General features: G+C 44.7%; 1 protein-coding gene across 1 annotated transcript; it reads left to right on the forward strand.

Annotated features, from left to right (window-relative positions):
• The first annotated feature begins 6,980 nt into the window (after nucleotides 1-6,980).
• LOC120703473 lies at nucleotides 6,981-10,886 on the forward strand. The gene is made up of 3 exons (XM_039987578.1): nucleotides 6,981-7,238; nucleotides 7,317-7,467; nucleotides 10,481-10,886. The coding sequence occupies exons 1-3, from the start codon at nucleotides 7,050-7,052 to the stop codon at nucleotides 10,537-10,539; spliced, it is 399 nt and encodes a 132-aa protein (XP_039843512.1). The 5' UTR covers nucleotides 6,981-7,049; the 3' UTR covers nucleotides 10,540-10,886.
• The last annotated feature ends 376 nt before the right edge of the window (nucleotides 10,887-11,262 follow it).

Below are 11,262 nucleotides of genomic sequence, written 5' to 3' on the forward strand. Positions count from 1 at the left end.
TCTCCTCCCGGACCAAATCACTATCGCACCTCCTTACTGTGTTTAGCAATATTTTAGTCTACTATATTCCATTTTTACAATAATATTTTGGCACTATAACATTTTCTGTAATGATTTAGCATCACTAGGGATCTGTTTATCATGTCTTAGCATTTTTAAATTACATATAAGCAACTTAAGCTAAATCAACAAACAAGTTATTCATAATAGCTAAGCATTTTTTGTGCTTCTGTTAGTAGTATTTTCCCTGTTTCTATGGATTGGCCATTGGTTCTACAGGAATTCATTTTTAGGCAACTTATAACAAATAAATAGGTAATTTATTCATTTTTAGTTTAGCATTTGTGTGTTCTGACTTCAGCATTTTTTTCATATATGACGTTTAGCCCTTTGGATATGCTTGTGAAGCAAATGATCATATTTAGTTTAGTAAATTTATGTTCTAATGTAGCATCTTTTATGTTCTGATTATTTGGCATCTTTTGTTTTCTACTGATTCAAAGTCTTGTATGGTTCTAGGTTCCGAAGGAGGTGTGAACACTTATTTTTTATATGTTTAGATGACATTCACTTCATGGTTCGAAATGCTTTATGATGTCTAGCTCTAGCATTATGTGTTCTTTTCAAGGGAGGTGGGGGGTGAAACTGGAATAAACTGATGTGGTGAATGACGGTACTGTATTCTAAGGGTGGCTCATCATGTATGTTTTTTGCTTGATATTTGTGTTCTAAAATACCTGGTGGTATTTGATGTATCCTTTTAGCCTAAAATGATGTCGCACCCAAATGATACCTAATGAATGTTTTTATATTTGATTCTTAATTGTTTGGATAAAAAAGATTAAATTTGCTGTTAGAAAATTATGCAGTTTTGTGCAGGATCAGCAAATTAGATGGCGATGGTAGAAAAATGTGCACGGGGGACGGGGCGGAGTGGCACCATGGGCAGTGGGAAAAGTGCGCGGGAGAAAAACATGAAAAAAATTAGAATAGGAAAGAATGTGGATCAACTTTCCTGATTGGGGCAGCCCTGCTGCCGGCCTAATTTACGGCCGGCCATACATTAGCCGGTCCGAATCTTATTTATTAGATTCTTCATAAATATGTGTGATCTGCTCGAGCCTCTCTCCACAGGTTTATTATAAATATGATTTACTGTTTAATAGATTTTATAAATGCAGAGGCCTTGTTTGGATACTTTCTACAACTAGTGGTTATGCACGCGCCTGGGCACGTGTTTATTTAGTGATTTTGCACATTTCGAGTCTCATATTCTAAAATAATTATATATAACTCTACGGAGCTACATAATATACTCTATGACGTAAGAGTTCCACCAAGTAGACAAATCAATCAATCAAGAATATATAAATAAAAAAATTCAACTTCAACAAAATAAAATTAATAATTAATAACAATAATAATGTAGTATAAGACCTTGTCTCAATCCACTAATGTTGATTATTGATTGACATGGAAAATTAAAATATTATGTTGGTGAACAATAAAATTTGGAAAATAAAGAAGAAAAAGACTGAAGTGACCCTCAGCCTGATTCTGCGATTCAACCTAAGGCTCGGGGGGCTACTCCATATGTAGCGCGAGTACTTTGCGCACCATCTATGATCAAAATTTTGGGGCTTGAGCACCTCACAGCCTCGAAGCAAATGGAAGTACTTGAAGGACTACTCGACGTATCTGGAGGAAGGCCCAGTAGCAACCAGAAGGATGTTCTGACTACTTGAAGAACTCGAAGACGCCCAGCCAAGTACTCGATGCCTGCAGGACTCGGCTACGAAGAGCTCGGGGGCTTGTCAGACCCGGGGCAGCGGGACTACTTATTGGCATAGAATGTTCTAGAGTAAGGGATAGCTCATGGATGTACCTTATTGTTGGAGTTTCTTATGCCCGATTAGAATAGATATTCTGCAAGCGCACTGAATCACCGTTGTAGCACTTCACCTTGGAGTATTCCAGGGTATCATATTTTTCCTCAGGGAAGCACTATGGTAAAGAGTATCGTAAATCGATTGATAACCGTACTAGTTTAATCGACCGACTAACTAGACGGGGGGTAAGCCAGATAGGTAATGAGATAAATGGCTAGGCAATGACCGAGTGACACACGGAGATTCTAAACCTTAGAGAGATAGAGCTGGGAGGACAACGAGCGAGAAAAGACACCTGATACACTTTTGAACTATCGAGCTAGCCTCTCTAGATCAGACTAAGCACCTAACTAGCTCTCGGGAAAGCAAAGCTTACTTCGGCGGCTGGAAGAGGAAGGACTTCAGAAATGGATGAGAGGGGAGTCCAATGACAACCTGCACTACTGCTATGAAAACACCCGAATGTGGTGGACTACAAAGGACGGATAGGGCTGTCACCACCTACCAACTACCACAACGGTTCCGTGGGGTGGGACACACTTTCTAGCTAACACTAAGGTCAGACACCACGTCTGCACTCGGTGTTAGGATTTCTCTCGAGGCCTTCGAGAGAAATCCCCCTCAACCTAGAGCACTAACTTGAGATACTCTAGTCTGGGCAAGAAAACCCGTAAGATAAGTTCCCGATTACTAAGAGAGATAACTTAGCCTAAGCTAAAGGACAACTTCCGTGCTGAAGAAGTAAATAAAAGACTACGGAAAGTAAAGCTAAACTCGGAAAAGTAAAGAAGATAACTTATATTAATAAAGTCAAAAGAAAGCTACAAGAGCTATACCAGACTTCCGACGACTCCGAAGTCCCGAGCAAGCTCGACTCGACTCTAACTCCCAAGCTACTAACCTACTCTAGAAAGTACAAGTGGAAGAGAAGAGCTCCAATGGTGTGTGTCTTGAGTGATGGATGGTGCCTCCTTTTATAGCCTCCAAAGGTAAGTAGTTTGGCCGGTATTGCAGGTAGCGTCGGTTGAAAGCAGGTATGACGGTTGTGCTTAGCTTCCACGCCAAGTCCCAGCCTGAGAGGGGGATCTTGCCACGTGGCCACCGACCTTCAGACAGTGGCTCTGATCACTTCCTGGAGGCGGTTGGCAGTTGGCCTCGTGTCGGTTTTGCAGTTGCTAGGCCGGCCGGCCTGGGGGAGGCCGGTCGGCCTCCCTCTGGCCCATCTCGGCCTCTAACTTGGCCGAGGCCTTGCTCTGCTCTTGAACATTCTCCAGGGAAGTGGGTTCCTACAATCTTTGTGATCTTGGGCTGCCTTGTGGATCTTTGGATGAGTGATGAGGACTTTCGGTGTTTCCAGTTGAACCAAGGCCTAACCCTCGACTTAGAGCCTCTTGATTGCGTCACATTGTCACTGGTTCGAAGCTGGGGCCTTGCCTGTGGAAGTGCCAGGCCGGCCGGCCTAGGAGAGGCCGGTCGGCCTGGGATTTTGCCCAATTCTGCTCAATTTTGGTATACTTATTCCTGAAATCAAAACTCATCCAAAACTCGTGGAACTCGTTAGAATTAAACAAAATATGAATGGAACATAGTGCAAAGCTCATGTTATTTCCGAGAAGTTGACGGCTTAGAATGTGAAATTATGGCCGTCAACACTTACCTCTCTTGTAAACTACCCAAATAGGCATAGAACTAGCTGAAGTACAAAGGAAACTACCCGATCGAGCTGTAGTAGGACTCCATCTATACTCGGCTAGGACTTTCCATGTAACCCTGTCCCCCCCCCCCCCCCCCGCATATATAAGGGCGGGCAGGGAACCCCTCGAAACACATCAACTCCTAAGGCAATACAAACCACCACACAGGACGTAGGGTATTACGCAACTCGTGGCCCTAACCTGTCTAAATCCTTGTGTTCCTTGCACCATCGAGTTCTAGAGCCGTCGATCCCTACCTACAAACCCTACTGCTAAGGGTATCCCTGAGCAGGCTTGGCGGTAAACACCGATAGCCGGTGCCAGTTATGATTCATTTTGAGTGATGATTCAGGGATTTTTTGGAGAGGGTTATATGATTAATCATTTTTTCTAGAATTATGTCCAGAAAAAAGAGGTTTTAGAATCCAAACTCAGTTATTCCGTCTCTACCATCAAAATGAAATTTCTATATTACATACCACAACTTTAGATCCTTAATTCCATATTTTTGAGATTTGGCTCTATGGCTCGGGAGCTATGAGATATGTGTCATAAGCGGCATGTTTTCCAACATTGATTTGAAAGACCATAAGAAGATTTGGAAGATAAATTTTGGAAGACTAATTAGACCCTCAGCCTAATTATTTGATTCAACCTAAGGCTCGGAGGCTACTCCATATGGAGCGCGAGTTCATCACGCATCATATAAAAGATGATTCGGGGCTTGAGCACCTCATAGCCTTGATGCAGCCAATGAATTATTCGGTAGACTACTCGAAGTACTCGATGGGGGCATTGGAGGATTCCAGAAGCACACGAAGCATTCAGAAATGTCTTTAGATGTACTGGATGCCTGCAGGACTCAGCTAGAAGAGATCGGGAGCTTGTCAGACCTGGGGTAACGGGACTGCTCATAGTTGTGGAATATTCTAGAGTAAGGGATAGCGCATAAAATGTACCTTATCCTTTTGTAACTACTCAATTAGGCGTAGGATTAGTCAACATACAAAAAGGAAACTACTCGATCGTGTTCGAGTAGGACTCTGTGCTAGTATTCGGCTATGATTTCCATGTAACCCTGTCCCCCAGGACTATATAAGGGCGGGTAGTGACCCCTTCAAAACATCTCTACCCCTAAGGTAATACAAACCAACAAATAGGACGTAGGGTATTATGCTCTCGGCGGCCCGAACCTGTCTAAAACTTTGTGTTCCTTGCACCTTCGAGTTCAAATCTCGGCGAGTCCCTGCCTACAACCTACCACCTCGGGGGTATCCCTCGGTGGGCTTGGCGGTAAAAGACCGACAGCGTATGCTTGATGATGGGGTCAAGGAGGCAAGAAGAAAAAAGCAAAGGCAATGGCGCCAGAATGTTAAAAAAAAGGAAGTAAGAAAAACCCTAAGATAGCCACGAGGTTAACTAACCTAGTGAGTGACAATTTTGTGAATATTATTGAAGTCGAAACGGTTTCCTACTAGATAAGACCTATACCAAATAGTGCTCTATGAAGATCTTTTGGGAAGTTATTTATTTAGTTAATTTTTCAGGGATTCTTTCCCGAAAAAAGGATCCAAATCAGTATGTCATGATGTTTTGGATCCTTTTTTTTTCAAATTTTTGGAATTTGGACTCAAGGATCAAGAGCTATTGGGTAATGGCCACTAAAGATTTGTATTTCAGAATTATTTTAAAGACAAAAGATTGAATTCGAGATTCAAGATGTACGGGCAGCCTAAATTCTTCAATTTAAGCTAAGGCTCGGGGGCTACTCCAAATGGAGTGCGATTGTTCATCGCCCCACGTATAAGAGGATTATTTCTGAAGGCTACAAAACTACTCGAGCAAAAGCACCATGCAGCCTCGGTGCAGCCAATGAAGTACTCGGAAGGCAAGTTCTAGCTGAAGTTTGGGAGACTTGATGACGGCTTCAGAAGTACTCAGAAGTCTGCACTACTCGGCTACGAAGAGCTTGGAGCTTGTCAGACCCGCAGCCACGGGATCCCTGACATGGCACAGATCCGTACGAGATATGGAATGTGGCATGTACCGTACCCATATGTCATGTAACGACTCGTGTAGATTAGGAACTTGTAGGTATAAAAGGAAACTACTGGAGTAGTAACTCGAGAAAGACTCCTAAGCTCATAACGATATAGGGTTTCATGTAACCATACCCCCCCCCCCCAAAAGAGTACTGCAGTGTAGAAGTAGGATCTGCTTCTAGATGTCTACGAGGATTTGCCTGTCAAGTTGTTAGTGTACGGAGATGATGTTACTCCACACCAAAGTATCAGGGAAGTAGAAAAATTAAATGTCTTAGCAGAAGCCAACGATTGAGGTGGAAGCAGCGGTCCCGGACGATCGACGGTCGATCGACGGCACGATTCTTGGTCGTCGGCGCGGTGGGCCATGGACCTCGCACGGAGAGCCATGGAGCGCGGACAGGGATCCCTCCAAAGAGTACGCATCATATGCAACCCTTAGGCAATACAAAACACCAAACAGGACGTAGGGTATTATGCAACTTGCGGTCCGAACCTGTCTAAACCTTGTGTTGCTTGCACTATCGTGTTCTTGGTCTCGGCGATTCTCTACGAGCAATCCTATACCTTAAGGTATCCCAAGGTAGGCTTGTCGGTAAAATAATTACAAAGAACATGCTCTTGTCGCCGCCGACAGTGCCGGCGCCGCCGGTTCTACCAAGGCCACCGCTGGTATGGAGGATGCGGATGTGGCATGTGGTCAATGGAGTCTAGGGTTTCAACATCGGTCTCTACTCTGAACTCTGATTTTAATGATCTTGTACTCTATGGAAAGCTTGTAAGATGCTCTACAATATTATCTAGAAGTCCATCACATTAGATCACATTTGGGTACTAGTTAAGTGTGTCGGTTCAGCCGGTCGCTCACACAGACAGCTTCTTCATCTTTTGATCATAACTTTTTACTCGAAACTCTGATTTTGATGATCTTGGACTTTATGGGAAGCTTGTAAAATTCTCTACAAGATTGTCTGGAAGTCCATCTCATTATATCACATTTTGAGTACCGGTTAAATGATGGAACACCGACACTGCATCAGTTGAGCCGGTCACCTCTTTTCTCTTTTTGTATCATTTATGTTTTGATCATAACTTTTTCCTCAGGACTTCGATTTTGATGGTCTTGGACTCTACGGAAAGCTTGTGAAATGCTTTACAAGATTATCCAGAAATATATCCTATTTGATCAGTCAAAATATAAATATGCATGAGATATTTCCAATTCATTCCTCTCATTTTTCGCAGCATTGGATTTCAACAGGTTAGTCACTCGTTGTCAAGGGCGTTGGGCCCGAGGGTAGCTGGGCAACGACTATGTAGCTCATAGTCGTGATCGATAATGGTCCCCGGGACACCCCCGAGACGCGGGGCTCTTGCTGCCCTGCCGCCGCGCCACAAACCCAGACGCGCGAGGTGGAAGATCCATGCCAGGAGGCTCCTCCGTCCTCCCCCTCGCTCTCCGTCCTCCAAGATCCGGGCGCCTCTGGCCTCCCCCGTGCTCCATGGCTCTCCGTGCGAGGTCCACAGCCCACCGCGCCGACGACCAAGAATCGTGCCGTCGATCGACCGTCGATCGTCCAGACCGCTGCTTCCACCTCAATCGTTGGCTTCTGGTAAGACATTTAATTTTTCTACTTCCCTGATACTTCGGTGTGGAGTAACATCATCGCCGCACACTAACAACTTGACAGGCAGATCCTCGTAGACATCTAGAAGCAGATCCTACTGCTACACTGCAGTACCCAACGTTGAAGGAACTGAGCATCATCGACAGGCTTGGCATTTGTCCTCGGCTGTCACCAGATTGCCCACCCGCGCTTAGGATTTCTGCTCTGCTCCAAGGTTACCGCTTCTTACTACTGATCTCCTGCTATTCGTGTCATTGTGATTATTTGTTAGAGTGCTTCCCTATGGCCTATACAGTTTGGTTTTTGTTTGGCGTTGGACATGGGATTGAGGCAAAGATGTTATTAGGATTTTATTTAGATATAAGTATAGTCTGGAAGCTCAAGAGAAAATGTCAACTCTATTCCGTTCAGTAAATCCTACTAATTCAGTAGTCCTAATGGCAGGTTTTATATCATGTAGGCGTCCCTTTCTGTCTAAATTAAACCATAAGAAATATCAATGCAATGCCTTGATATTTAGACAGCATGTGCATGCTATGAAATATCAATTCACTGTGAAGGGGAGGAGCGCATGTGCATGGTCAGCCTGTGTGCAGTTGGTCAATATCAATGAAATATGCTATGAAATATCAATTCACTGTGTGCAGTTGGTCAATAAACTTAAACTTGGATTAGAGGCAGGAACTGAAGCACAAAATGTTTATCATGTTGGGCAAGTCGTCAAATGTAGAATTATCATTGTGTTCCCTGCTTCAAGGAGAATAAATGTTAGTTTCATCGTATCTCATTTGTATGTGGTGGGCTTTATTCAAACGAGGGTATGAAATAGGGAATAAGTTTAAAATGATGCAGGCTTAAAGCTTCCGGCTGGCAGCCATGCTAGGGAATAAGTTTAAAATGATGCAGGCTTAAAGCTTCCGGCTGGCAGCCATGCTTGAATGTTCTTAATTCATCTCCACAATACTTTAAGTTAGCCAACTGGTGTTGCACAAGTGCTACCCTCTGTTGCAATAGTCTCAAAATCAATACATGATCTCTAAATCACTTTCTCTGCACAGCAAGGAACATGGCATTGCATCTCATACTTGGGAAATGGAAGATCAGATCTAAAGTGTGGTTATCTCATTCTCATATCATGCTCAGGCACTAGCAAGGGGAATTGTTCTTGTCGGTGCCGAGCTGCTGATGGGGAGATCCTCGCACCTATTCTGCCACTGCACCAATGAGCACTTCCCTACATTGTAGAGAGGTAGAGAGTCGGGCAAACACCACACACCCTAATCGGGGGGGGTGACCTTTCATTATATAGAGCCAATGGCTTGGAGTACAAGAAGTACACGCCCAATATGGGCCTATACAAATACACAAGCCTATACAATGCCTAATACCCGCCCGCAGTCGAAGTGTCAGGCAGTCGAACGCAAAGACTGGACCTGAAATCCTGAAACAGCTGGACAGGTAACCCCTTTGTCATAATATCCGCGAACTGATACTGTGACGGCACATGAAGAACACGAACTTCGCCAAGAGCCACCTTCTCGCGGACGAAGTGGATGTCGATCTCGATGTGCTTGGTACGACGGTGGTGGACCGGGTTGGCTGTCATGTAGACAGCGCTACAATTGTCGCAGTAAACAACTGTAGCAACCTTCAGCAGGATGTGGAGCTCCTGAAGAAGTTGCCGCAACCAGCAGCACTCGGCGACAACGTGAGCAACCGCCCAGTACTCGGCCTCCGCATTGGACCGGGATACCGTGGTCTGCCGTTTGGACGACCAAGACACCAGATTGTCTCCCAAGAAGACACAAAAACCTGATGTAGAGAGACGGGAGTCTGGGCAGCCTGCCCAGTCAGCGTCAGAGTAGGCGACCAGTCGGTCGACCGGTCCAGTGCCGATGTAGAGACCGGCCGAAAGAGTACCCTTCACGTACCGGAGGATGCGCTTGACAAGCGCAAGGTGGGGCTCGCGCGGATCATGCATGAACAGGCAGACTTGCTGCACTGCATATGTGAGATCAGGCCGAGTCAGCGTAAGGTACTGAAGGGCGCCGGCAAGACTACGGTACTCGGTGGGGTCGGCGACTGGAGAGCCCTCGGTGGCAGAGAGCTTGGCACGAGCGTCAACTGGTGTCAAAGTAGAGTGACACTCGGCCATGCCTGCACGCTGGAGAAGATCCAATGCGTACTGGCGCTGGGAGAGGACGAGCTCGTCGGAGGAGCGCGTGACGGAGATCCCCAGGAAGTGGTGTAGATCACCAAGGTCCATCATGGCAAACTCCGAGTGCAGATGCTCGGTGATGCGCTGCAGAAGAGTCAGAGTCGAGGCCATCAGGACGATGTCGTCGACGTAGAGGAGCAGGTACGCCGTAGCGCCCCCCTCTTGGAGCACAAAGAGGGAGGTGTCGGACGTCGAGGCGGAGAAGCCGAGCTGTCGAAGGTAGTGGCGAACCGCTGGTACCACGCTCAAGGCGCCTGCTTGAGGCCGTAGAGGGATCGCTGCAGAAGACACACATGATCGGGGCGAGCAGGGTCAACAAAGCCCGGAGGCTGCTGACAGTAGACGGTCTCCTCCAGGTGGCCGTGAAGAAAGGCGTTCTTCACATCCAGCTGGTGGATCGGCCAGCGACGGGAGGTCACGATGCTAAGGACGACGCGTATCATCGCCGGCTTGGCGACGGGGCTGAAGGTCTCATCGTAGTCGATGCCGTGACGCTGAGTGAAGCCACGAACGACCCAGCGAGCCTTAATAATTTCAGGTAGTCTAATGGATATGTATGGAAATGACAAACAGTATAGATACTACTTGGTTATATCTAGTGTACTTAAGAATGCGAGTTGGTTTTCGACTACCTTGTTTGGTTAACATTTTATAATAGAGGAAATGCAGTAATACTATTATGGTTGTACTCAAAACTTTGATGCATTTTGCTTTGCCACCAGGGCTGGGCTTTGGGTGGAGAACAAGCTCAGACAGGACGTAGATATTCACATGAATGAATGCTCATCTTCGGTGATGGTGGTTTCATTTTACCACGATAAACATACCATAAAAATCTGGATGTTATAGAGTAATAGCTAGCTTGACAATGTTTATGAAATAGCTAGAGTGAAAGTGTTTATGTCATTATTTAAAATCTATATATTGGTTAATTTGTTTATAGTTAATGCAGATAGATGTTTTTTTCTGGTTATATATATCTTATTACGGAATCTTAAAATAATTTCAGGTAGTCTAATGGATACGTATGGAAACATCAATAAGCTTTGTGCAGGATCATGTTCCTGAAGATTGCATGGTGGTGTTGAACCAGGGTCAGAGGACCCGGTTTGGCAAGGTACGGTGGCCGCCATACCTTCATTTTGTAACAAGTAACTCAGGTCTTTGACTGTTTGTCGCTGGCGCATGGGAGCTCCAACTCCAACATTCTGAGCAGAGAAACAGGGTGCAGGGAGGAAGAAAAACAGTATTGGACTATGTGAACCGTTGTGTGCGCTGAACTAAGCTGACGAATGAGCTCTTTTTTGTTCTGTACATCTATGTTCTGTACCTCTAAGCTCTGTGCTTGATGGATTATTACATTTTGAAATGTATATTACATACTACTTTTAATTTGAATCTTAATCTTTCGACAATGCCCTACCATGAATTTTTTCCGTCCTCCATCATTGTGTTGAACCAATTAAACAATCAATTTAATTTTGCATCAACAATGAATTAAAGACAAGTTCGTCTCGATATGCTATTTGGGTTGGTTAATATATTATTAATATTGTTAGTTGTTGATCTATCATTTAATGCTCATGAACACGTGTGGTACATATTCTTGATGTTTTGTCCATTGCCTATATTCTTGATGAAATTCTTATAACATGTACTGTTGTAGTGTGATATATGATATTGGTGTGGAACCCTTGTAATTATTGATAAACAAATCCTTTTAATTATTGATATTACTTTTAAATACATGCCGGGCGCGTGCATCCCCATTAGTCTATACTATAAAGAATG

The sequence above is a fragment of the Panicum virgatum genome, chromosome 4K (assembly GCF_016808335.1).
Source record: "Panicum virgatum strain AP13 chromosome 4K, P.virgatum_v5, whole genome shotgun sequence".
Taxonomy (NCBI): Eukaryota; Viridiplantae; Streptophyta; class Magnoliopsida; order Poales; family Poaceae; genus Panicum; species Panicum virgatum.

Excerpts from the sequence above, each read along its gene's own strand:
- LOC120703473 (XM_039987578.1), top strand. The coding sequence starts at position 7,050 with ATGCCAGGAGGCTCCTCCGTCCTCCCCCTCGCTCTCCGTCCTCCAAGA. Across the intron at positions 7,239-7,316 it reads ACCTCAATCGTTGGCTTCTG|GCAGATCCTCGTAGACATCT; the intron begins GTAAGACATTTA and ends ACAACTTGACAG. Across the intron at positions 7,468-10,480 it reads GATTTCTGCTCTGCTCCAAG|GTAGTCTAATGGATACGTAT; the intron begins GTTACCGCTTCT and ends AAATAATTTCAG.